The sequence below is a fragment of the Lissotriton vulgaris genome, chromosome 10, assembly GCF_964263255.1.
Source record: "Lissotriton vulgaris chromosome 10, aLisVul1.2, whole genome shotgun sequence".
Taxonomy (NCBI): domain Eukaryota; kingdom Metazoa; phylum Chordata; class Amphibia; order Caudata; family Salamandridae; genus Lissotriton; species Lissotriton vulgaris.
In genome coordinates this window covers 1,038,690,578-1,038,717,335 of record NC_141698.1, presented here as the reverse complement: position 1 = coordinate 1,038,717,335, position 26,758 = coordinate 1,038,690,578, and the positions used below count along the sequence as shown (strand labels likewise).

General features: G+C 45.5%; 1 protein-coding gene across 2 annotated transcripts in view; it reads right to left on the bottom strand.

Moving 5' to 3' along the window:
• The window catches only part of GASK1A (golgi associated kinase 1A), a 135,115-nt gene that overhangs the window by 3,635 nt on the left and 104,722 nt on the right, over positions 1 to 26,758 (bottom strand). Inside the window, exon 3 of one of the 2 annotated variants that reach the window (XM_086942084.1) lies at positions 9,641 to 9,763. The exons of the other annotated variant lie outside the window; for it this stretch is intronic. Within the exon in view, the coding sequence (XP_086798210.1) occupies positions 9,641 to 9,763 (123 nt within the window). The remainder of the gene's footprint in view (positions 1 to 9,640; positions 9,764 to 26,758) is intronic. 2 annotated transcript variants of the gene reach the window in all.

Here is a 26,758-nt window from a genome sequence, read left to right as displayed (position 1 = left end):
GGGGGCTGTGGGTCCCAGAGAGCACAGAGCAGGGACCCTAACCGGGGGGGGGGGGGGGGGGAGGGGGGGCAGAGACCAGGAGGCAGCACAGAGCACTGCTCGGGACCCAGACAAGGACGGGGGCTGTGGGTCCCAGAGAGCACAGAGCAGGGACCCTAACCATGGGGGGGGGGCAGAGACCAGGAGGCAGCACAGAGCACTGCTCGGGACCCAGACAAGGACGGGGGCTGTGGGTCCCAGAGAGCACAGAGCAGGGACCCTAACCATGGGGGGGGGGCAGAGACCAGGAGGCAGCACAGAGCACTGCTCGGGACCCAGACAAGGACGGGGGCTGGAGGCCCCAGGGAGAGAGGAGGCAGCGCAGAGCGCTGCTCAGGCCCCGACAACGACGGGGGCCCCAGAGAGAGAGAAGGCAGCACAGAGCACTGCTCGGGACCCTGACAAGGACGGGGCCTGGGGGCCCCAGAGAGAGAGGAGGCAGCATAGAGCACTGCTTGGGACCCTGACAAGGACAAGGACGGGGGTTGGGGGCCCCAGAGAGAGAGGAGGCAGCACAGAGCACTGCTCGGGACCCTGACAAGGACGGGGGCTAGGGGCCCCAGAGAGACAGCAGGAGGCAGCACCGAGCACTGCTCGGAACCCTGACAAGGACGGGGGCTGGGGGCCCCATTGAGAGAGGACGCAGCACAGAGCACTGCTCGGGACCCAGACAAGGACGGGAGCTGGGGGCCCCATAGAGAGAGGAGGCAGCACAGAGCACTGCTCGGGACCCAGACAAGGACAGGAGCTGGGGGCCCCATAGAGAGAGGAGGCAGCACAGAGCACTGCTCGGGACCCAGACAAGGACAGGGGCTGGGGGCCCCAGAGAGAGAGGAGGCAGCACAGAGCGCTTCTCGAGACCCTGACAAGGACGGGGGCTGGGGGCCCCAGAGAGAGAGGAGGCAGCACAGAGCACTGCTCGGGACCCTGACAAGGGGTGGAGTGGGGCCCCCAGAGAGAGCATTCTCCAGGGCAAAGCTCATATGAGAAGGGATGAGGCAGCGAAATGGTGCCCTCAGGTAAGCACTCTTGTTAGAACACACCATGTAGGCGTCCGCAGGGGAGGTGGGGGGGAAAGGGGGCCGAGAAGGGTGCAAGGCTGAGGGGAGAAGGGTGCATGGTAGAGAGGATAAGGGTGCAAGGTAGAGAGGAGATGGGTGCAAGGCGTAGGGGAGAAGGGTGCAAGGCGGAGGGGAGAAGGGTGCAAGGTAGAGGAGAGAAGGGTGCAAGGTAGAGAGGAGAAGGGTGCAAGGTAGAAAGGAGAAGGGTGCAAGGTAGAGAGAAGAAGGGTGCAAGGTAGAGAGAAGAAGGGTGCAAGGCAGAAAGAAGAAGGGTGCAAGGCGTAGGGGAGAAGGGTGCAAGGCGGAGGGGAGAAGGGTGCAAGGTAGAGGAGAGAAGGGTGCGAGGTAGAGAGGAGAAGGGTGCAAGGTAGAGAGGAGAAGGGTTCAAGGCGGGGGGGAGAAGGGTGCAAGGCAGAGAGGAGAAGGGTGCAAGGTAGAGAGGAGAAGGGTGCAAGGTATAGAGGAGATGGGTGCAAGAGGTAGAGAGGAGATGGGTGCAAGGCGGGGGAGAAGGGTGCAAGGCAGAGAGGAGAAGGGTGTAAGGCAGAGGGGAGAAGGGTGCAAGGCAGAGGGGAGAAGGGTGCAAGGCAGAGGGGAGAAGGGTGCAAGGTAGAGAGAAGGGTGCAAGGTAGAGAGGAGAAGGGTGCAAGGGGGAGAAGAGATGGGTGCAAGGCGGAGAGGAGATGGGTGCAAGGCGGAGGGGAGAAGGGTGCAAGGCAGAGGGGAGAAGGGTGCAAGGCAGAGGGGAGAAGAGTGCAAGGGGGATGGTGATGAAGTAAAAAATGTGCCCCCCCCCCCTCCTGGAAACATTTCTGCGGACGCCCATGGCAACGCACACTACTTTGTGAAAGAGAGTGGAGAGAGAGAGTGGAGTGAGAAAGAGAGTGGAGTGAGAGAGAGAGTGGAGCGAGAGAGAGAGAGAGGAGCGAGAGAGAGAGAGTGGAGCAAGAGAGAGTGGAGAGAGAGAGTGGAGCAAGAGAGAGTGGAGAGAGACAGAGTGGAGAGAGAGTGGAGCGAGACAGTGGAAAGAGAGAGTAGTGAGAGAGAGAGAGTGGAGAGGGAGAGTGGAAAGCAAGAGTGGAGAGCGAGAGGAGAGAGAGAGTGGAGAGAGAGAGTGGAGAGAGAGAGTAGAGAGAGTGGAGTGAGTGTAGAGAAAGTGGAGTGAGTGTAGAGAGAGAGAAGGGAGAGTAGAGACAGAGAAGGGAGAGTAGAGAGAGAAGGGAGAGAGAGAGTGGGGAGGGAGTAGAGGGAGAGAGTGGAGAGAAATTAGAGAGAGTAGAGAGAGTGAGAGACAGTGGAGAGAGAGTGGAGAGAGAGAGTGCAGAGAGTGGAGAGAGAGAGTGTGGAGACAGAGAGTGAAGAGAGAGTAGAGAGACAGTGGAGAGAGAGTGAGTGGAGAGAGAGAGAGAGTGGAGAGAGAGAGAGGAGAGAATGGAGAGAGAGAGAATGGAGAGAGAGAGAGTGGAGAGAGAGTGGAGAGAGAGTGGAGAGAGAGATATAGTATGAGAGAGGAGAGAGAGTGGAGTGGAGAGAGAGTTGAGAGAGAGTGGAGACTGACTGACACAGAGTCTGAATACTGACTGAGGGAGAGACAGACTGGCTGAGAAACTGACAGAGAGATAGAGAGACTGACAGAGAGAGAGAGAGAACGAATGACTGACTGACTGACAGAGAGAGAGAGACTGACAGACTGACTGACTGACTGACTGAGAGAGACTGAATGACAGAGAGAAAGAGACCGACTGACTGAGCGAGAGAGACTGACTCAATGAGAGAGAGAGAGAGAGAGAGAGAGAGAGAGAGAGAGAGAGAGAGAGAGAGAGAGACTGTGTTGGAATTGGGATCACAGTGTGTATGAAGCTATGCAATGCCTCTTAAGATTGCTTTTGTCTACTAATAAAAATTTATTATCAAAATGTGCTCTTTGTAGTTACATCTGCTTTTGAAATACAGCATTGTCGCTTTGTCTAATGTTTTAAAACGGAAACGAGAAGGAGCAGTGAGATGAGTGGGCCCGGTGTTGTATATCATGACAGGAGTCTGCATCAGGAAACCCACCTAAACTTGGGCAAAATTCCCCGGCGTACTGATGGCAGGGACCCTGTAATGAATGGACCACCGCTGGCAGACTACGCCCAACCTTTATCTCCACCATCCAGTGTTGCTTATAACGGCTGCATTGGTGACAGTGGGGTAACAATCGCCCCGCATCCCCTGCAGTATGGCGGGTCGCTGGCCTGAGAGCTCTAGACTGGCACGGAGGATGGGAGGGGGGCCCCCTACATGTAGTTTGCAGGGGGCCCCCTCAAGTTTCGTTACGCCACTGCTCCGCCCCCAGTGCCTTGAGACCCTTATGGGTGTGTAATCGCACTTTACAAGCACCTTGATTGAGTGGCATCAAATACAGGTGCGTAACATGTAGCTGAAACTCCTGGGGTGGGTGAAGTAGCATAAAAAATGTACTTAAGGAACGCTATTTACTGGTGGCTACGTTGCCTTCCCTAAATTCCTCACTCTTTCCTTGCGACAAACTTGTCTGGAAAGATTTCGCTTGCAATAGATCCACAGCCCCACCAGGTGGCGCCATGCAGCTGCAGCCAGGACTGGCGTCAGTTTCTGGTACCTTTTCCTCATTTCATCGAGGCATCATGTGGCGGGGAACCGAGACAGCATCACGGACACAAACAAATACAGCATGTGTGCACACCTGGTAATCTGGTTAGTCAAGACATTTCTGCCTTAAATGAGGAAGGAGGGCAGCGATTCGTGTTTTTATTTCATTTAAAAATGTATACTTTGTGGTCAGTGGCCCGGAGCTGTATCTTGGCAATACAGAGGGACAGGCCAGGCGGGCTGATCTCATGGACAGACTTTCGTTGCCATCCATTAGATGCAGGGAGTGTGACCAAACAACCACGTCTCAAGAGTTTCTTAAAATGAAACTTATTTCCATGTGGCTCCGCTCTGCAAACGGAGTTGGTTCCTGGCTTTGGTTGCACAGGCATTAATGCTCTGCCTCCAGCTCTTTATTTACAGCTCCTGGGAGCTTCAGGAAGTGCACCGGAGCCTACCTCAGAGATCTGGAAGGGACATACTTTTCAAATTCTGCTTAAGAAAGAAAGTACCTTCGGGGTGCACACCATAGTGTGCTGTCCACAGGCATTTAAACGACATTATTTTAGGAACAGGTAACCACTGCAGATTGTACACGTGACAAGATTTCAATTCTTGATTTCCTGCACCTAATATGGCTGCATCCAACATGGCAACTCCGTGTGACGGCCGTGCTCATGGATGAACCCATAGGGTCCCCAGAACCCATCCCACCTTTCAGGATATTTTTGGAGGCAACTTTAATATCGCTGACCAGATCAGAAAATGGCTTTTGTATGCCTTTTATTAAGTTTGCCAGGTCATAACATGGACTTAGCGGCCCACGAGACAGGGGCGACCTTAGGCATGTGCACCTGCACAGGGCATCAAACCCCAAGGGCCACCACACCAATATATATATTCAATATAACAATCCTCTGAGGATGGATACATATTTTCGTGGCGGCCCCTGGCAGGGTTTTGGTGGCCTCCTGCTCTGTTCCACTTCTAAACACCCTGACCCCCCCCTTTTCACTGGCCTCCGCGCCTTGCCCTGCCCGGACCCCCTCTTCCGGGGCCCCCTACCTACGCTCCCTGCCCAGGGCCGCCATGAGCCTAGAGCCGCCCCTGCACGAGAAGTTCATATTCACTGTCTAAAGTGGGAACCTGCCAGATGTAAAGACTTTATGGCCCACAAATTCCAGGTTTTTGACTCACGAAGGAGTATCTCTGCGCATTAGACCGCTGGGGAACCCGTCCTGGCTTTCCCTGTGAGATGGTCCCTACTGGGTATCTCCAAGGTGAAACCAGGCATCCCCGGCGTATGTGGGGGGCCGTTGTGGAGATGAGGCAAGCTAATGCCCAGAGTTGCCGAGTGTGATCCATGGTTAGAGTAGGCACCGAGGCGAGAATTATAGAGTCTGCTGACCCTGGTCCACGACCCTGCCATGTCGGGAATTGAACCCTGGTCCCGGGCCGTCCTCTGCTCTCGGGTCTGCCGCCTCTAACCAGTGAGCCACACCACTCCACACCAGTGAGCCACACCACTCCACATTCAGTTTTGTAAGGTACGGAGACATTAAGTGATTTGCTCCGAATCACAGGATGTTCAGCGTCATTGCCGAGACTCTAACCCGGTTCCCCAGATTCAAGCTCGACCGCCCTAGCCGTTAGGCCAACTCCTCTCCGTTCTGTTGAAGGGTGAATGACAAGTCTACGTTGATAGTGTCTTTCGGGGCCAGCAGTTCACTAGCTATTTGCCTGTGGACTGCTGAACTTGAAAAGGGTTTCCCCCATGCAGCCAAGACAAGAACCAGAAAAGCCTTATTACATGAAAGAAAGGGTTGTGAAGCTGAAGAAGATGGTTACAAGATTTCCAGTAATATCTTAGACTTGATTCCACAGTAAGAAGTGTTACCAAGGTGTTAAAAGGAAAGACTTCTCAAGGAGAGCCATAGGGAACGGATGTCCCCTTTAGGTGAAGTGTCCTGCACCAGGGTTTTCCAACCCATGGGACATCATGAAGTAGAAAACTGGAACATAATTAAAACCTCTCCACTTATAACTGATACCAGAAGACAGGGAGGCAAAGCATTGTCAGAAAAAGATGTTCTCCACTGGTGGAACTCTACCATTAGGCGAGACATTAATAAGATTCAGGGACGACAGAGATAACAGTACAAGGTATTGCTTTTGTGACTGCAGCACCATGATCAGAAGGGTATGTACTCTCCACTTGGTATGAATATTGACTCTCTAAAGGTTTGCTGTGGGGCACCAGCAAAACGCTTTGCTGGGCCCTTAAGTTAGATAGTTGGCCATGAAACCCAGTTTCAAAGTGTTAAAAGGGCTTGTGCATCTCACGAGGTACGCATTTGCTGAAGGGTTCATTAGGAAGTCCACATTCAACCTCTCAATGCCTGTTTTTTGGGCAGCATTGGTCCGGTCCAGTGACGCGTAACCTGAATATTCATGTTATTCTGTGTAGGTGGATTGAGGATAAAAATATCTATTCATCTGTAGTTAGAGTCACAATTACAGTGGTTATTTACAGAGCATCATTGGGTTCTTGGTATAAATACAAGATCAGGCTGTGGTGTGCAACCCAGAGGGTTTTAGTATAAATAGATAGTATCTTGTATAACTGTGTTTTCATTTTTTCTATAGATGTTGTCCATTGTACGGGTAGCCAAGTCATGTTTCACCCGTTAGAACTATTTGGCCTGCACTTTTTCAAGACTGTAAGGATAATTACACATAACCACTCAACCATTGGCCAACCGTCGCTGGTGGAAGCTTGTGAGTTGGAACACCAAACATGAGACACACTAAAAGGGGAAAGGTGTGGTGTGTTAGGTGTAGGATCTTGTGTTTGATTTTGCACAGTTCCTCTTCTGTGGCATTTACAAATTAAAAAAATAAGAAAAAAAGCCACATTTAACTGTCAATGAGGCAGACAAAAGGGGAAATACAGTCTATTACATATGGATGACTACTGGAAAGAGTCGTGCCAATAACTTAATGACAACAGCCATTAAAGGATCCTGAAACAGGACCAAACTATGAAAATCCAAATAATAATTAAAGAGAATCTCAGCACTTTATATCAAGAAGGACGAATCAACGATGAGGAAAACACTATCTCTAGGTGAAACCCCAGAGAATGGCTGCTTTCTACCTATTACCAAAAGTGTATAAAAAGGGATTTACACCATCCGTCCACTTGATAAATTTCCGGGATTGACTCGAAGTGCTCCAGAATAGAAGAATGCATAGATAGACAACTCCATCCAATCAGATTACAAATTACTATCCATACATGTAGTATGCCTAGATATGTCTAACAAAAATAAAGACAGCAGTGAAACAATTATAATGTCCCTTGCTACCTGGAGTGCTCACTACATAGCCACAATCAAACAAATGCAGGATATTAGCCTCCCCAAAAACGTTTTTTTGTATTTAATGGTGAAATAATTTGTAAACAATAAGGCACAGCTATGGAAGCAAACTATGCACTACCATATGCCTGTCTCTTTATGGGACAATTGGAATGAATCAGGTTAATAAATGAAGGGTGTGCGGAGTTGTCGAAACATTGAATATATTCCGGTGGAGGTGAAACATAGGGATGAGTATTAGCCAGGAGCTGCACACTCAGTAAATTTTTTCTGGCTTGAAACTGGTTTGGTATTGCACTATAATATGGAGTTTTAAAAATATTGCTACAAAGATTTCATAACCAGAATATTGACAACTAAAATATCATGCAAATAAGTTTATTGATTGACTATTCTTAAATCGATGTATTTGTACATTGATCTTATACATATGTTCAAGGTACGTAGATGTGGTAGTTAGGAATTGTGAATCAGTACTTACTAACATATACTTACCTTCAATATATGGTGGTAGGCAATATTCTAGCTGCAATGTTTCTGCAGTGCAACATTTTTGTAAATAAAACACTGACATACAACAATGGGTTCGAATTATAGTCAACATTCATGTGGAGAAGTCACATTGATCCATATTTAAGTATAGATTTACCTCTGGAGGATACATTTAGCTTTTTTATCAATACAGTTAATCAATTCAATTATATACTTTGCAATTTTTTTACAGTATATCTAAATTATAAATATGAGAATTTTAGTTCAATGTAGGTTTGTTTATTTTATACACGCAGGAAATAAGGTTTGGTAAAAATAAAAATAAATAAATATGCATTAAAAGTAATGATAATCATACGACACATGCATTATTATATTTTTCATTTCCTGTAAACTATGGCAAAACACTTCAGTGTCCTTTGTAACAGAATTACTCCAGTCACATGAACTCTCCGTGATGTGGGTGGTACTTAAAGACTGGATGGAATTATTTTCATTACTTAGATGAGCACATAACACTAAGTGGCATCAGGGCAGCTCTGTTCTTTAGAACAGTCATTAACCCCTTCCTTGCTGCCGTCGGCCATTGGCCGACGGCAGCACTACCTCCCTAGTTCTGCCTTCGGCCAATGGCCAACGCGGCCCCACCCGTTTTGCGGAAGTGCCGCACTACGGGAAAATCGGGGCCCCGGTAAACGGGTTAAACAGGATTTAGCACTAAATAATAGATATCTTAATCTTTGCAAATATAATAAAACAAAATCAACAGCCTCTTTTCCATAAAGATGTGCATAGTTATACAATACTTTTCTCAGATCGAATTCAGTGCCCTAGTAATTTTACTTCACTTCATAATGGGTTAGAGCAACATAACCCGGGGTATTTTCCCACTTTTAAATTTATCACAAAACAAAACATTGCAACATTTCGTGCATTTCTGTAAAACGATTTAAGAAAATCTTGAATTTTCTCCCTAATTTTTTTTTTCTTTTTTTTTTTAAATTATATTTATTTTTGTAGAGCGCAACAGCTACCCTAAGGTTTCCTGGCGCTAGGAATGAAACTGAAACAAAGTAACAAAGAGGAAAAATAGTGAGCTAATGAAAATCGAGTTATTGGTTAAACAACCATGTTTTCAGGTTCTTACGGAATTGCAGATAGCATTCATTTGTGCAAAGCTGAATTGGGAGGGAGTTCCACAGTGAGGGGGCCAGGTAGGAAAAAGAGCGACCACCCTGTCTAACTCCATTGATCCTAGGTACCTGGAACTTATGTTGAGTCGAGGAACGTAGGATTCTAGGGGGGCGTATTGCTGAACCAGAGAGCTCAGATAGGCAGGGGCCTTACCAGCCTTGATTCTATGCATGAAACATAGAGCTTTAAATTTTGCTTGTTGTTCAATACGGAGCCAATGGAGACTCCGGAGACCAGATGACGTAGATCTTGTAACCAGAAAGGTACATCAATAGAAAGCTCTGTTTCTGCCCAAAAAGTGTTTATCCTATTTGCTGATACACCTTAGTCTACATATGGACATGTGGCTGAAGATTAAAGTTTTGGCGCCGGTTAATAAAATCTTTGATGAGATGACCGTGAGGCCTTAGCTTTCAAACCAGTATTAGAAAATACAGACCACGAGATAAGTACATCAATCATATTTACTAAACAGATCATATCATTCCACTCAAGGTGCCAATGCACAATAACATTCAATTAGTGTTTTACAGTAATATAAATATGTATTGGTTGGTAAATTGTGATAGTGAGCGGGAAGGTTAAAGTTATAAACTTTCCATAACAGATTTGATTTTAAAGTTCAATACAGCTGTGGCGTTTATAGCACTTGATCCAAAACAAACTTTGTATATTTCTTGAAGGACAGGTTTTCTAGCTGATCCTTGGCTACAGGTCATCTATAGAGTATAGAGGTATTTTGTTTGTAGAAATAGACAATATGTTGCTGGCCCTCTTCCTATTGACACATGAATGTGAATCCATATATATAAGTGCTCACAAATTAAGTTGGGCACAGCAAGGCCCCCTGGAATGACATACCAAAATATGAACCAAGGCCAGCTCCTCTGGATTGCGGCATTTTTCATGCAACCGTTCTTCCACGCAGGCCTCAGACGGATCGGGCTTGAAACCACAGCAGTAGCGGTCTAGACGATCTTGGACCTGCAGAAGACAATTCATGACTTTACTGACTTGAAGATGTTAGTGACCACGAAACACAATGACTGGGTCTGATTAACCATTGGTAACTACTCTGGGTACACTCCATATCAGCATTTTTTAGCTTGTCGGTAGCATTACGTAAGTAATTACCAGTTGCTGAGATTCATTCACGCATCCCATATATCACTTTTTTGATAGTCTCAGAGATATCCCTTATAATGAATGGTTATGCCTAGATGTGGGTACCGGGGTAGTTGTGCTGCGGGTGTCAAGCTGCACCTCACTGATGAGGATGAACATGTCTGGGGTTGCTGTGTTTCTGTGCAGAGCGGATGTAGCCTAGCAGTTTAGGTTCAATAGTTCGTATTGGGTGGGCCAAGACTGATTCAGATATGGCTGGTGTGTGTCTATAGTGGCATGTTGAGCAAAAAACAATCCACTTGATTCCATTCAGATTAATTACCAATGGCTGAGATAAAATAAAGCATGTCATCCATCACGTCTGACGTACCATACACAATAGGATGAGAGCACTAAAACACAAAGTCATCAGTTGTGAAACAGACCACATATGCGTTCTTTTTTGGGGGGGATAATTAACTCAAAATTAAACCAGAAACAAACAATTAGTAGTGATTGTTAACAAAAAACATGTACAATGTAAAAAGGACCTGGGGATCTGGGTTCGAGCCTCGGTAACTACGCCAAAACCTCCTGTGATTCTGGGCAAATCACGTAATCTCCCCGTGGCTAAAATGAATGTGTGTCCTCGTGTAACGTAACTGGTGCTATGTAAAGCGCTCTGATACCCGATTTGGTTCGGTTCTAGTTCGCGCTATATAAAACTCTGCAAAAGAAAAAAAAAACAACAGATAAAGTTGTGTAGTATTCTAGTCAGCCAGACTTCCCAATTCAGGTTACACTCTGAGCCACCAAGACACAACAGTTTTCCAAAGTGGCAGATCGGACTGAGTACAGGTAAGATGCAAGCTGATATTTCTCGCATCTAAAAAAGAATTCATTTACACTCAATATTGGTTCTACAACCAGACCTAATGAGACAACACAAGTACAAGAATTCATAAGTTTGCTGGGTATGGCCTCTTAAGATAGCCTACGGGGTGAACGTGTGCTTTACAAATACACGTTATGTTAAGACAGTCATACTTAAATTAGCCTTTAACCCTGTCAAGCAAATTTCTTTTAGGATACATTCTTATAAATTAAATATTTAGATGGGATATGAAATGTTTTATTGACCAGCGGAAAAAGAAAGCAAAAGCTCGTTGACATTGTACTTAAATTAACTGTGATATTTTCAATCTTCAGGAAACTTCTTGTAAGAAATTCCTTGTTGTAGTCTGGAATATCGTAATAACTTAATATTATAACCAAAATATTGAGGATCAACATATTAAAAGGTAAATGCATATAGGGACGCCTAGATTTATTATTCTTAATTCTACATCTAAGTACCTTGAAGGTAGATATATATATATCATCAATGTACATATATGTGAAGTTAGATATTGAAAATCTAAACATACTTACCTGTCTACATTTTTGTACTTGATTTTTTGGTTACCATATTAAGGTATGACACTATTCCCTACTATTGAGATATCTGATTCGCAAGCTTTAAACTGTTCTATAAAAGAGGGCACAGAACGTGGTACTTGCATTCTTGGAACCAAGGGACCATCTTTACGTTTATTTTTTGCCACTGCTTACCGGTATGGTGTGCCAATTTACTGTTGGAGATGACAGAGGCGAAATATCCTTTGATTTCAGTTTGGATTTTCAATTTTGTTTTTAAAAAGAATGGAGAAGATTTCAAAACAAATTATAGTTGAATGTTCAGAGTAAACTGATCTAAAACTAGACCTCAAGATATCTGGAGCCAAGTACATACTCTCAAAAGTCTCAAACACATGCACACACTTTTTAGTCAACTACATGTTGAATATATGTTTGCTACTATAGGAGATCGCTTTTAGATGAAATAATCTGTTTTTGCAACAAGGAGCATGTCCAATCAATTTCATCCAATGTATCAATGATAGAACTGGGTATGCAGAGCACAGAGACACAGAATACTACTAAAGAATCAGCTGTGAACCTTTGACTTAAATTCTCTTCAAGATTTTGATGACAGAAAATCAAATTGATGAGTATTTTTTAATATATGAATTGGGAGTGTTCCAAAACAAATTCAAGTGATGCATTTAAAGCAATTCAAATTTTAATTGAATGATTTTAATAATTGCCTGAGAAGACGATAGACGACATTTCAACTGCAGCGAAGAATGGTAGAGCACAGACCATTCTGCAAGAATGTCTTACAGAATTCATCCTTTGTCACAAAGTGCTTATATAAAGGACTGGATTAAATAATAGCTATATGCGGATATATTCTGTATTATTCTAAGGGTGCCCTTTGCTGCTCCATCTCTTTTTAAGGCACTCAGTACTTGTAACTTATCTAGGTACATGACATATGAACACTGATTTTCAAAGATGCAAAACAACAAACCTCCCTACACTGACAGATCACCCTCGCTCTCAACTTCCACCATATTGGATAGCTTTCTCCTCCACTGTCGGTCGGTCTCTCACTCATTGGGTCGACCATGACCTTTTACCCGAGTGTCATCACCCTTCCCACAATTGCCCTCTTGCTCACCACCAATATCTAAAGATTGCCTTGATGCAAGGCCTCACCTCCCGAAGATGCCTCTCTACCCATCCCACCTTGTGAGGGGATGGCTTGGCAAGGCGAAGCTTTGCACTATTCCTGCCTTGCTTCCATATTCTTTAAGGTGTACCACTTCTGAGCTTTTGATGCGGGTTTGAATGGCTGCTGCACCTGCGGGGTATATTCTGCATGAGCATGTGTGTTCATACATGTGTGAGGGTGAAACTTTCATCACTGCTGTCTATTTTGCAAGCCCGGAGAGTTTTTCACAAGTTATAATACTGCTACCCCTTTAGTGCCTATTCTCTGCAAGAATGGAGTTCGCACTCTATGTCCGGGGCAGTCGCTCTTCCTGTTCTATACGTGTGTATGGGGGGGTATGGGAGTTGCACTGTTGCTTTTTTCTGTGATGTACCATGCCTGGTATAGTGCATTGATATTTATACAGCGGTTACTACCCCCAACAAGGCACTGGAGTACTTTCTGTGGAGTAACACAGTACTCCAGGACCCAACATGTTAGTTTAGGGTATTGAGGTTGAAGTAATCAGGTCTTGGGAGTAAGCATAGGATGGACTACACGCTTTGGATTAGGGAATGGGAATCATGCGAGATGGTGCACGAAGATAAAGCTTGGAATAATATTAACAGTATTTATTCATTTTGAACATATAATAATACCCGGAAATCACCATTCAGGTGAACTTAGTTGAGTTACCCCATAAGCTCTTTGGTAAGATAGTCAGGAGGTCTATATGTGGATAGAGCTGATTGTCTTTACGTATAAAATTGAGAAGTCATATAACAGCTCCTAGGGACCTTAGCAGTTAAGTTGGGAAGAACCAGTTCTCACCCATTCCTTTGAATTCCAGATGATTATTAGTGCCTCTTAGTTTTCCTGGTAGAGAGTTTGAGTGTTAACTGGAAAATTAGTAATGGTGTTAGTTTGGAACGTAGTTCCTTGGTTGGGAGTATTTAGCAATTTTCATCAGGAAAAATAGGACCTTCACCATTTATTACTTTGCGTGTGATGCTTGATAATTGACAAGAGAATCTTATTGTAACTGGTGAAGGGCCTTCAAGATGGGGCTAATACATGTTCATGTCTTTACATGTAAGATGGATGTACGATGTAACAACGCGATCAAAATGATCGCGGTACATCACAACGCATCTTTTACAATGCAAGTCGTTACCACGACTTGCGCTGTAGGGTGCTGGACTTAGGAATAGCTAGATTTACTATTCCAACTCCAGCCTACGTACAGTAGGGAAGGTGTTGGAATAGTAAATCTACTATTCCTTAGTCTACAGCACCCTCCAGCGCAAGTCGTGGGAACGACTTGCATTGTAAAAGACACGTCGTAATGGCACCGCGGTGTTTTGACCGCGTTGTGACTGTTGTTCACCGTTTTGAAAGTCCATTTTACAGAGAATGAGTGATTCAGTCACTTAAAACCTTTTTGGGCAATCCAAGGTAAGGGAAAATGTGTCAAAGTGTCCTCATGCTGTGGAGTGCCGACTCAGTTTGTCCAGGTGGGCATTCAGAGAGAGTGCAGAGGCCAGGATTATTCCTAGATTCTTTACTTCTTTAAATATTTTTGGAGGATGTCTGGCAAGAATATTAATAGATCCTAACTCTTCCAGTCTTCACCTGTGTGTATTTCTGTATTCTGTGCATTTAGTTGTAGCACGTATGGTCCAAGCTGCTGATTTGCTCAGGTAGCGGTTTGACAAACATGTTGAAAGCAAAGAGAGAGTTGATAGACCGCTGGGGTACTCCAGTTGTGATGTTGTAGTGTATAGACCAAAAGAATTGCGACTATGCTATGTCTGCCAACTGTTTTAAGCTGTCCCCAATTGCAGATTCTATGGTTCTTCCAGGGCAAAATCATGTTTGGTGGTCTGACTGTAGCCTGTTGTCTTAGAGGAACTCATACAGCTGTGGAAAGGCTGCTTTGTAGTAATTGCATTTTCTTGGGTCCAAATTCTTCTTCTTGATAAGAGGGCATGTGTGTGCTTTCTTTAAGTCCTGCATAAAAAGACCAGTGGATAAAGAATTCAGCAGGATTGTCTTGAATATTTGCAGGGGGCATGGATCCAGAGGGCAGCTGGTAACCTGCTCACTTTCACAAAATCATGAAATTTCATGATTACTAATTCCCGTAAGGAAGATAGGAATGGGATTCTTTTTTATCGAGTGGTCAATTTCGGTGGTTTCTCAGGGTAAGAATGTTGTCTTCTGTTTGCTGGCCATTTGTCTATGGTGACCGCTTTGGTGAGCAGTTAGCCGCAGAATTCTTCAGAGTGAGGAATTTTAACCTGACCGCACTCAGGATTGCAGAATTCTAATGAGAGTTTTTGCAGTACTGATCTATTCATTCTGTTGTTTATTTATTTATTTATTTATTTATATCATTTGTAAAGCGCGCTGTTACCAACCGGTGTCCTGGCGCTAAAATGGTACCTCCCTGAATTTTAAACCTCCCGACTAGAGCGTAAAAAGGTGTGTTTTCAGATTTTTCCGGAATGCCAGCAGGTTCACACTTTGCTTTAGGGCTAGAGGTAAGGTGTTCCAAGTTATGTCTGTGCATACGAGTTTTGTCAAGTGAGTCCTTCTATTTTTGCCAAGTGTGTTGAAGAGATTACATTTGTGCTTTTATCTTTTTTTAATTTTTCACCCATCCAAGGTGTTTATTTATTTTTGGTTTGTTTTAGGGGAATTTCTTGGTCAACGGATGAAATTATCCAATCACATAACTTCTTTATTGAGTATATTGTCTCCAGCTGTGTGTTTGTAGTCAGAAAGGTTTCCCGATCTCCTACATTCAGCTTGTTCCAATGTGTGTATGATGTCACAGAAAATGTGGATTAGGTGAGCATCTTGCAGGTACCCTGTGTGAGTAGGAGGTTGGGTGGTGATCACTCCAGATGACAATGGATGCAGAAGTGGCATCAGTGCTTAATTTGAGCTGGTGGTGTCTGGTACTCTACACCGGCACCTAATTGTCAACACCGTCACTTATGGCAGTCGGCCAGATGGCGCGCTGCTTGTCTGATTTACAGATGAGCACAAGAACAGTTGTTTATTAACTGAATGTACATTACAAAATTGGAATACCTGCCGTCTAAGCCATTTTTATGGCTATGGGGCCTGGAATAGTCTGAATTGTCACACTAGTAGGAGTGTGATGGTTAGTTAGTTGTTGTGTTGGTAATTTCATTGACCGCAACGGGAGGGGCAATGGGTGACGCACGCTGCAGTGGCCTCCCGACGATAGCCCTAGCCCTTATTGTTTCACAAATTAAGCATGGAGTGGCATACAGTGCAAGTCCTGCTGCATGGGTCGGATAATCTGAAGTAGGATGCATGTAGTAGAGTTTCTTGTAAGATGGTAAATGTCATTGCAACTGGTTAGAATCCCACCTCAAACCTTTCCTCATGATCTGGTTCAGAGTAACCATAAACCATAATCAGACCCCTAAAGAACGCAATTTTTCACCCACCACTCTCCCTAAAGCTGTTGGTGCTACCGATGATCACAGAATGGCCGACTACCAAGAATGGCCATCAAAGCTATGTGCTCCTTCGCTGCAGCCTCTAATCCCACCTACCACCCTGCATACACACATACTGCATGACTAACTTATTTACAGGGTGCAATAGAACCCAATGGTGACGGGGTGCTCGAGTTGCGTGCCCCTAGAACCTAGTGGAATGCACTGGGACATTCCTGTATTTTATTATGAGGGATGTCCTTGTGTATTTTAATTAGTCTACATCAACCTATATAGTCATTGTTTCTTATCTAACTTTGATGGCTGAACATGTCTGTTGTAAAGTTTAGCATAATTGGCATCCCAGCTGCCCTTTTTTTTTACCATGCCATCTAAATGCCACACTGGATAGCCCCGGTTCAGCCAGCTATAGGCATTACTTTTGTGTAAACCATAGGCAGCCGAAAGATTAAAGATGCGTGCCAACCTTAGGCAGACCAAAAATGTAAGATGTGTATCAATCCAAGCAGCCTAAAGATGTAAGATGTGTGTTAACCATAAGCAGCCCAATAATGGGAGATGTGTGCCAACCACAGGTAGACCAAAAATATAAGATGTGTGCCAACCAGAGGTAGACCAAAGATGGAAGATGTGTGTCAACCATAAGCAGCCCAAAGATGGGAGATGTGTGCCAACCAGAGGTAGACCAAAGATGGAAGATGTGCGTCAACCATACGCAGCCCAAAGATGGGAGATGTGTGCCAACCAGAGGTAGACCAAAGATGGAAGATGTGTGTCAACCATAAGCAGCCCAAAGATGGGAGATGTGTGCCAACCAGAGGTAGACCAAAGATGGAAGATGTGTGCCAACCAGAGGTAGACCAAAGATGGAAGATATGTGCCAACCAGAGGTAGACCAAAGATGGAAGATGTGTGTCAACCAGAGGTAGACCAAAGATGGATAAACTATCTTGAAGTGGCATTTTTAAATGATTGTTTATATGCAGGAAGGGACACCTTCCTGCACATAAACAATCATTGGCGTTTTGCTGTTTCTATGTGTGCTGCACAATGCAGCACACATGAAAACAGCAAAAATGAGGAGAAATGTAGCAATTCTCCTTGTTTCGCCTGTTTAAGACCAGATATTCCATAGTCTTAATTTTGGCGCTGCCTCCTATTTATGCTGCTGTTGTAAATAGGGGTTGCATAAAAATCAATGGGTGTTGCGGTGGAATGCCTATTGCCATCTGCTTTCACGCTAAGTGTAGCGTGAAAGGGTGCCTTATTTACAAGGCAGCTTTAAGCTAAATTTAGTGGCTTAACGCTGCCTTGTAAATAAGGTGAACCCCTAGTGCCACCACAATGCCTGAAAAAGTGACGTTGTGGTGGTGATAGGGGCTTGTAAATATGTCCCTTAGCTTTGCTTTTACCTCTCAAGTTCACGTAGGTCTTGTTTAGTTTACTGGATAGATCAATTCTTCTGTACTCAAGCTTAACACCCCATATGTCTCTTTACTTCATTTGTCAGTCTTTGATTTTGGGATTCCAAACCTCATCTTAGCTTTTTCGACATAGTAACCCTCAAAGTGAATTACTTTGCCATCCTTTCTCTCCATGCTAGCTCGCGGACTCTCCTGGCCCCAAAACAAATTTAATGTAAGCATATTGTTGGAAAGTGGGTTATTGGTAGGGGCAAATGTAGGTCTGCCACTGGCAATAAGGCTACTAACACATGATAGGACTCAGCATAGGTCTTAGAAAAGTATTCCTTTGCTCAACCCTTGGTAACGTGGCTGCGAGCAGACAGGCTTAACTTCAAAGACAGGTATGTAAAGCATTTAAAAACACCATTTCAGTAAATAATCAAGACAAAAAATAAAAATCCAACACCAATTTATAAAAATAGGTAATATTTTTATCTTTTAAATGACACCAAAACGAAAATAATCCACTGTAGGGAACCAGAGATATGAATTTTTTAAAGATTATTCACTTTCTAGTGCTTAGAAACCACCAGTGTCCCTTAAGTCATTTCGTTTTCTCTGTCAGGGACACACCTTTATAAATTGTTCTGAAGAATTCTCACCACTGTAGTGGGCCGCCTTCTTCAGCAAGCGGGGTCCAATTAAAACACCTTCCCGGCGTTCTGCTTGCAGGTACCAAAGTATCCAACACACAATCCAAGGTTCTGGAATCTCCAAGAGGGTCCTTGAAAGTGTGAAACTTCAATTCTGCAATCCACTTGAACAAAACCCTTACAGGTCCACTGGTACTCCAGGCTTTGAATTCTTTGTGGGGCTGTTCAGGTGAGCTCTGTTAACCTGTAGCTTGCAGGGAGTTTCCACTCATGAGTCTTTTGGCAGCAAGGTAATCCACAGGGCTATAGTTTCAGATGGTGCTGTCTTCATAGGTCAGGCCTTGGAGTTCCTTGCACACAGCAAAATCTTCAGCAGGGCACTTCTTGCTTCATTCAGTTTCAAGCAGCAGATCTAAGAGGGCTCTGCCCCTCTCGGATACTTATTCAAAATTCTCTGGGTCAAGCACCAGGTCACTGCTGACCAATGAGAGCAGGGCAACTCCTCATGGTTATGACCACATCCTGTGGAGTGTGGCATTAGTTTGTCCCAGAGTGCATCAGTCTTCCAAATCCATAATGGCTGATTTTCCAGCAAGGGGGTAAGAGCTAGCTAAACACACCCCCTAACATCTGCACATACCTTTCTTAAGCCAAGCCCTGACTCTGGGTCACGACTGCCTTAGTGGATTGAAACCCAGGCCTCCCTTCTGTCTTTGAAGAACGTAGTTTACGACGCCACCTCCTGGCCTGGCATTCCTATAGAACAGCACACTGCCCTCCCAGCAGCCTGGCTAATCCACTTAACTCTGACCAATCAGGCCAGACCACTGAAAGGCTGAATTTGGACTTACAAACAAGAAAGTCTCATAACGTATTGTATGTACACTTTAGGAGAAATTCAACAATATAATATTGTTGGATTTCCTACGACCATTCTGGGAAGTCTTTGAATGGTTCGGCTAGTCCTCTCCTATCAATATTTATTAATCAATCACTTCCTACCATGTTAACCTATGGGCCATGGGGTTTGCAATGGGGAAGATGACTTGTGCCACTTTTGTAGCACCAGGGCTTATAAAACCATATTTTATAAGTATTTCCCTAATTTCTACCGGACCCCCACCCCCTGTGCAACTAGGAGAGACTTCAGGGGTTCTGAATCTGCAGAAATATTACAGATCACCCTTACCCAATTCTTCCAGCATCAAAGTCGAATTTGAGCGCCTCTTTAAGACAATGTGGGGAGTGAAATGTAAAATTTCACTTTACCCAGGCTTCTAAAAACTCATTTTATAAGGGCGCTCCTGATAGATAACTGACCCCCCACCCCGGGGATACCATGGGGTGACCCAGGGGGTCCCTAATATACAAAAACATGGTAGGTTTTTAATTTTTAAGGGCCTATACCCCCCAAAGTCGAGTTTGAGCACAATTTAAGGTTTAAAAACTGTCCTGGCCACCAGTGGAGCTTTTAAACTGACCTCAGGCTTCAGGGCTGCACACATGCTGGTGCAGAGAATCTGCTGGCCTCTAAACTGCCATTCCCCAGGATACTGGAGTATTCTAGGTAGTTTCAATCCCCTGCCCTATTACATACTAGGGGCTTAGGTGGTAGGTCATGCCAACTATAGGGCTACCCCACCATACTATAGTGTACCCTAGTGTATGTTAGGTGTCTTAACTGTGTTCTAATGTGTTCCTTTTAGCTTGGACCTGGGCCTGGTTAAACAGAGCCCAGGGTCAGTCAGAGTCAGTTACCACCAGTTCCAGGCAGCAAAACGTTGGGGGTGCCTAGGGCACAGGATGACTTTGCAACACATATGTAGAAACCATCTGTTTGTAACTGGAGTGGAGATCCCTTCCCTTCTTACTGGTCCTCCGTCAGCATGGGGATCCCTCCCCGTCTTACTGGTCCTCTGTCAGCCAACCAGCATCTTCCTAACCAGTACTCACACAGGCGCAATCCTTCCTAGCTCTGCCCACTGAGGCTCTAACCTATGCAGGAACTTGTATTTCACCACTTATAGGCCCTGTCTACTTCCAGATACAAGCTGCACCAAAACAGATAACCCCAAATGCATTTGTGAACAGCTTCTTTTCAATTTTACTCCTGTGTTTGATACTTCACAACACCACCCCATTGAAACCTGTAAGCCCTACCTCCTGAACTCAGACAGTCGGCTATTCAAATAGCTGTTTGAATGACCATGCGGGACCTCTCGTCTTACTCCTGCTCTAGCACCAGGACACCCTCATGGGTGATTAGATCACTCTACAAGTCAACAAAAATAACAGCTTCAGGACCGCCCTTGCCCTGGTCAGGCATGTTGCACGCGTCTTGATGGAGCGGTTCAGCTCATCCAGGATGAATGTAGCTGTTTCAATGTTACCCTTCTGGATAGAGCATAACATGTCTCAACCCTCTTAGGACTGCTATCATGTCCACGGTCAGTCTTGACACCACCTGGTTCCCCGTGCATCTCTATGGATGAGAGGGGTGTAGCAATCAATAGTGCAGCAGGTGCAGTGGTACCAGGACCCCATGTTTCTATGGGCCCACTGCATCTGCACACTGTCTATCTTTTGCTATTCAACTGGTGCATGGACAGCCTATTTTCCTCGCTTGCGCCGTGGCCCGTGACACCCTTGCTTCACCACTGATGGACCACAGCTGCATTGTGGGTTCTTTGCACTTCTCCAGTGTCAGAGGCACCTCTCTGCCAACTTCCTGAATTCCTTCATAGCCTTGAACAAGTCTTCCTTTCCTTGCTCAGCCATGAAAAGGAAGTCACCAGGTAGCGCACGACTCATCCTGTGTCACCGTCTCCCTCAACCCACCTCTCCAGGGACGCGGTGAAGGTCCCCTTTATCCTGACACCGGTTGACAGCAGTGTTGCTGTGTTAAAACAGACAAGCTCCCTTCTCTGGGCAGCGGGAGCTGTCTGAACACTGCAGCCAGGTCCTTCACACAAACACATCACACTTTCCTGGCACTGGAAGGAGGCTGCAGCTGCCAGGATTCTGAGCCAGAGAGACTGCAATATTTCACAGGGAGATGGAAGCTATTAGCCCCAGTCACACACTTTGCAAGCTGCATTCAGAAGCAAGGAAGCACAGATGTACCCCAGACTCATGCCCTGAAGGGGAGTCCCCCAGTCCATGGGTCATTGTACAGAGCTAAGAATGCCGGCAAGGCCTGTGGGCCGATATTTTAAATGGGGGAAATAACAAATGAAACCACCATTTATTGCATTCGGAGTTCTATTGGCTGATAACCCAGTCCTGGTTGAACGTCACACACATGACGTTGGATGAAGTAAAGATACACAAGCAAACATCGAAGGCATTGCTGGAAATGCCAGATTACCAGATGCAAATCGTTGTGAATGGATCCACTTGGTAGCATAAGGATTGTTGTGCTGCAAGAGATCATTGCAGTTGGGTCTTGAAGTGACTGTTGTTGTCGGTAGTTTGCAGGCCTTATGTTTGTAGCCAGTAGAACTTTCCTTGTTCATCTACAGCTCAAAACCCCCAACACATACAACGTGATCCAGAAAACAAACGTGTAATTGGCAAACGAGAATTTCCACCAGAGACTCATTTAAAATTACATATCAGACACTTTCCGCTCGTAAACCCCGCGGGGAAAAATATGAATTGGCGTGGATCACTCCAGAATTTTCGAATGGACACAGGAAGGAATAAATAACATTTAGTTTTCTTTGAAATATGAAATGGTAAATCGCTGTCTTTGAAATGAAAGTGTAATATGCCCTGGAACTTGATTTTCCCACAAACACAGACTTCTTTCTCTTTCGGCTACACCTTATGTTTCAACGCATATCAACTGACAGAATGAATGATAGCAGAGAGGTGTACAGGTTTTATCATTAATGTGGATATTTCTTAATGTAATGCTTCTGTGACATTACACATCATATGCTACGCAAGGCTTCACTCAAAACGTGTAAGTTCTCTGCAATTGAATGTTATTGTAAAATTCTTGTCTGCTCGGTTGCTCCTATTCCTTGTACTGATTTATTACTCCCTCAAATGTAATTGCTGGTTCTCTCTGCATACTGCTGACATGTCACTCCTCTGATTATTGTATATACCGGGTTATGTCCTAATGTAATCCCTTCCCTCTCTCCCTATCCATGTTTATTGCCTTTGTCAAACCTGTATGGAACGTGTGATCCCTGTAAAGCGCTCTGATACCCTAATAGGTCACTTTGTGCTATGTAAAACCTTGAATAAATAAATATGTTGCATCATAAACCTGAACTATGGAGGTGGGTACCAACCTAATGAGGACAAAGCAAGATGAAGGGGGGGGGGGTGACCTGTGAGTGAAATGTTGCTGTTCCCTTTCCGACGTGTGCCAGCCCATATACGTGTGATATGCCTAATGGAACTCTCCCCTAGGAAGTGATTCAGGTGAGAGGTTGCTGTGGCTGTACCTTTATTGGTGTGCTGCCAGGGTAGCCCTCCCACTCCCGTCCCCGCCGTGGTGGTGTCCTCTCTCCCCAATGACGAACCCCCCCTATTGATTCGTCCTTCTTCAGCAACTTTGACAGACCGGTCTCCCACCCCGTGGCCAGGGGGACTTTGCAGAGTCCCAACAGGTCCTCTTTGTGCAGGGCAATGCTCTGCGCCTGGGCCCAGTTGAGTAAGGAGCGCAGTGGCGCCATGCTATCTCCTGCGGAGCATTCGGCGCTTTCCAATGCTTAGTGATTAGGCGCTTTGCGACAGCTAGGTTGGGCGCTAAACCCCATTACATAAACTGCGGCAATGATGGGTGGGCGGGGTTGATTTGCCTGCGCCGCGCGGATGATCCACGCAAATCTTCCCAACCAGATGTCACCGCTAGCCGCAAATGCTGAGTCAGCTGTATGCACCTGGAGGTGACGCTGCAAACACCGCCAGCACTTGGAGCTCTTTTTTCTCCATCTTGAAAAACAAAGTCCACTGTGAGCAATCTCCCATGCCACAACAGGATCCAGTAGAAATAATATGTAACTGGTCAAATGGTCCTTTCAGCAGTGGGGGACATCAAACAATACGTTGGAGCCTCACTGTTGACGGAGGAAAGGACCAGCCCTCCCTTCAGAAGAGTGAATCCCCAATGGTACCACTATAGATGTTAGGTCCTTTCACTCGCAGCTCGCGCAGGCAGTCTGTCAAGCTTCACACCACCCTTTGCCCTCAACATGGAGTGTAGGGGGTCTCCCAAAGATCCCTCAAACTCGGCCCAGACAGAACCTCGCAGGTGAGTAGGAATTTAACAGCACCATCAGTTTAAACCTCACTTTGTCAGGTTGAGATGAGCATCTCTCAAAGATGTTTAGCAATCACAGACGCGTTTCTTCATATTTGACACTCAACAATGAGATATGACTGACAACCCTTGGGAGTACTGTGGAAGGGGAATTAGAAGAAAGAGGCATCAAATACAAAAATGCAATTTGCTCGCAATGCCCCTGGCAGTACATTGTGTCACATTTGCTGCGTCGATTAAACATGATGGGAATTAAATGACAAATTAGCAAAATGATGAATATTTCGCCATTCATGGAGTACAGCAGCCCTTAGCAGCAGGATCGATCTATTTAGGATTCTCATATTTGGGTGAATCTCACTGACCCGCTACTCTGGGGTCTTCGGTTTCTATGTGATAGTTTCATCTCTTCTTCTGGGGGGACCTCGTAGACACATCACTGAGGGTATGATGTACACAAAGTTGGTATGCATGGCGCTATTTTCTCTCACACTCCATGCAGCAATTTATGCATATGTGCTGCAACACACGCTGCACCCTATTTGGAGGATGTCTTCTCCTACATGGGAAATACTCCATCCAACTCCCTGCTAACATGACATAGTGAAATATTGCACGGGTAAGAATGGGAAGCAGAGCGCTTTGCAGTCTCGTAAGGGGATGAAGCTCTATGCAAATGTTCCTTTAAAAACAAGAGATCTGGGGGCCGTGAAGCCAACACCTGGCCTGTATACAGAACATGCTAGAAAAGAGGAACGTTTTCACTGCCAATGGAACCCAGAGGCGTGATACAGAGAAAAAAGATGGTGGGGAGGGAGAGGGACATTTATGGGGTCCTCCCACCATTTAGGAGAAATGAGAGGGTCCGTACCGTAACTGTGTACAGGTCAATATTGTTTTCGTTATAGATTATCCTGCATAACATCATGCCTCGTTGTCCCAGAGGTCCAGAAGATTGTAAGAGCCAACAAACACCACTTTATGTTGATCTCCCAAAATATCCTATGGTCAACTTCCAGCCATGGCCAGACCGTCCATAGTGGGCATCGGGCATTCCCCCGGGAGGCTGGAAGGGTGGGGGACTTTTTTTGAGCAGTGGGGGACGGGACCCTCTTGCTGCATTTTTTCTGCCACTTCTTACTGTCTTACCACTCCAATCATTCTGTGGTCTCGAGCTGGAGGCCAGGCTTTTTCCGACATAGCTCCTAAACGCTTGGACAGGCGCATATTGCAGTGGTACCCCTAGCCCGTCCTCCACACCATATCCCAATAATGAAGACCACACATTTGTTTGGAGAAATAAAAGCCCTAGTTTAATGGCTGCTTTCCCCTGTAAGCGTTCCGTTATAGTTTCCCTTTTTGCTCTACATTCAGAGCAATGGTTTATCATTTCCCCGCCCTGGTGAACATTCACCAGTATCACCCTCAGTTAATCAGGCATACCGAAAGGCCGTCTACTTCCAGTAACTGTGACTTAGTCAGTCAAGCACAACTGATGATCCTTCACTTGTGGTGGCAGTGCTTCAACAGTCAGCTTTTTACAGAACCCATGCTTCACTACCTTCGGTGAAAGAGGCATGCCGGGTGGTGGTTCATGTTCAGTGGCCGTGCCGCAGTCAGTTATGCACAGCATGGCACCTTGACTTCCGGTGGCCATACTTCAACAGTCGCAGTTTTACAGCAGCCATGTTTAATTCACCTTCAGGCAATTAGACATGGTAGGAGGCCACCTCTGGTAGCTGTGTATCAGTCAATCAGGGGCTCTGGGTGGACCTCCACTTCCAGTGGTTGAACGTCACTCACCTTTACTTCGATCGAAGCAGGAACACAGACAGCCCACTCCTTCCAGCTGAACTTTCACTGCCAAAATTGATGCCCTCATCCTCCCTCCTCCTCATTTCTGGGTACTCCCCTTGGCCATGTTGTTGCACCTTACTGCATAGCAGGGTTTCCTGGGTGCCAGCTCTTTCACCTGGGGACTTCCAAGTTCATTCGTAATACTGAGCTGAGATTCATCCATGTGGGACCCTGCTCCTCATTTGCACGCACTCGCCACCAGTATTCGTAGAGGGGTCATCTTCAAATGCCTGTGGATTTGTCACAGAGCTCTCCACAAAGACACTGGCCCTCAGCAAGCCAAGGTCCAAAGAAAGACACCCTCTCGCTGCATTTTCTCTGCTTCTTCTCACTTCCTTACCTTTCCAATCATTCTGTGATCTCCGGCTAGAGCCAGGCCTTCTCCATCACATTGCCTAACCCTGGAACAGGCGCCAGCAATTTCTCATGAGTGAATCTAAATCCCTGAGGTTCCTCAAAGAGCTCAAGACCTGCTTGTTTGTCACCACCGCGGAGAGTGTTCAAGGTCCCATTTCTGCTCAAGCCTTAGTGCCCGGGTACCCCTAGGGACCACTGTCCTACTTTACAAATTTCCTTCATCGTGTTATTCAGGAAGCCTGTCAGTATATTGATTAAAATCATCCATCACAAATCCATAACTACTTTCACAGTAAGCATAGCCAGTTCAGGAGCAAACCATTAAAATAGGTTTTCTGATAATGGAAGCTGCTGGTCACATCATTTTTAGGTCTGGCATTAGCGTACAGCATGGGGCTTTGGGGCCGCCCACTTCAGCCATTGTCTGACTTCTCTGAGAATGATAGCATTTCACAAATATCATATCGGCACAAAATGTAGTTCACTTCAGTTCCACAGACTACTTTGGCAATGAGCTCTTTTTGAGTCCCCCAAAAATATTTGAGCTTTTAGCCAATATTTTCTTTGTTCATGTTGTCGAAAGCCCAGCAGCTCCATCAACAGTTTAAACAAAATGACAAGACAAAACAAGGATTAAGCTTTATAGTCTCATAAGCTTGAATTGTTAAGCAACTTCACCCCTACTCCACATTTACTGTTTAAGATGTACCAATACTGGCCGGCGACGTGTTGGAGCAACATTCTCCTCCAAACACTTGTCACGGACCGCTCAGTTGACATAACATAACATGGGTATTTGTAAAGCTCACATTCACCCGTGGGCATCTTGGCGCTGAATAACAGATGTTTATTGCTCCACAACTCAATGGTACTCACTTTATCGACCTCAGATGGATGAAAGGCTGAGTGAGCCCGCTGGGATTTGTACCTGTGACCATGAGGTCAAACACAGGCCCCTACAGAGGATGCATTAGTCCACTAAATCACCAGACCCAGTTTGTTAGCGTACATTCTTTCCCTCCTTGCAGCGGTCCGCCTATTATTCTGACCTACGCTTATCCTAAAACTGACACATCCATGCCGACCAATAACAGCTGTGATGTATACTTTATGATGTCTCTGTCCGGTCATGCTGTGTCCAATGGCAATACACCTCAATAAAAAGAGTTTGATAGAACAAAGACAAAAGGCTGCCAGCCAGCACGTTCTGCTTTTGCCAATGCTTGTTCCG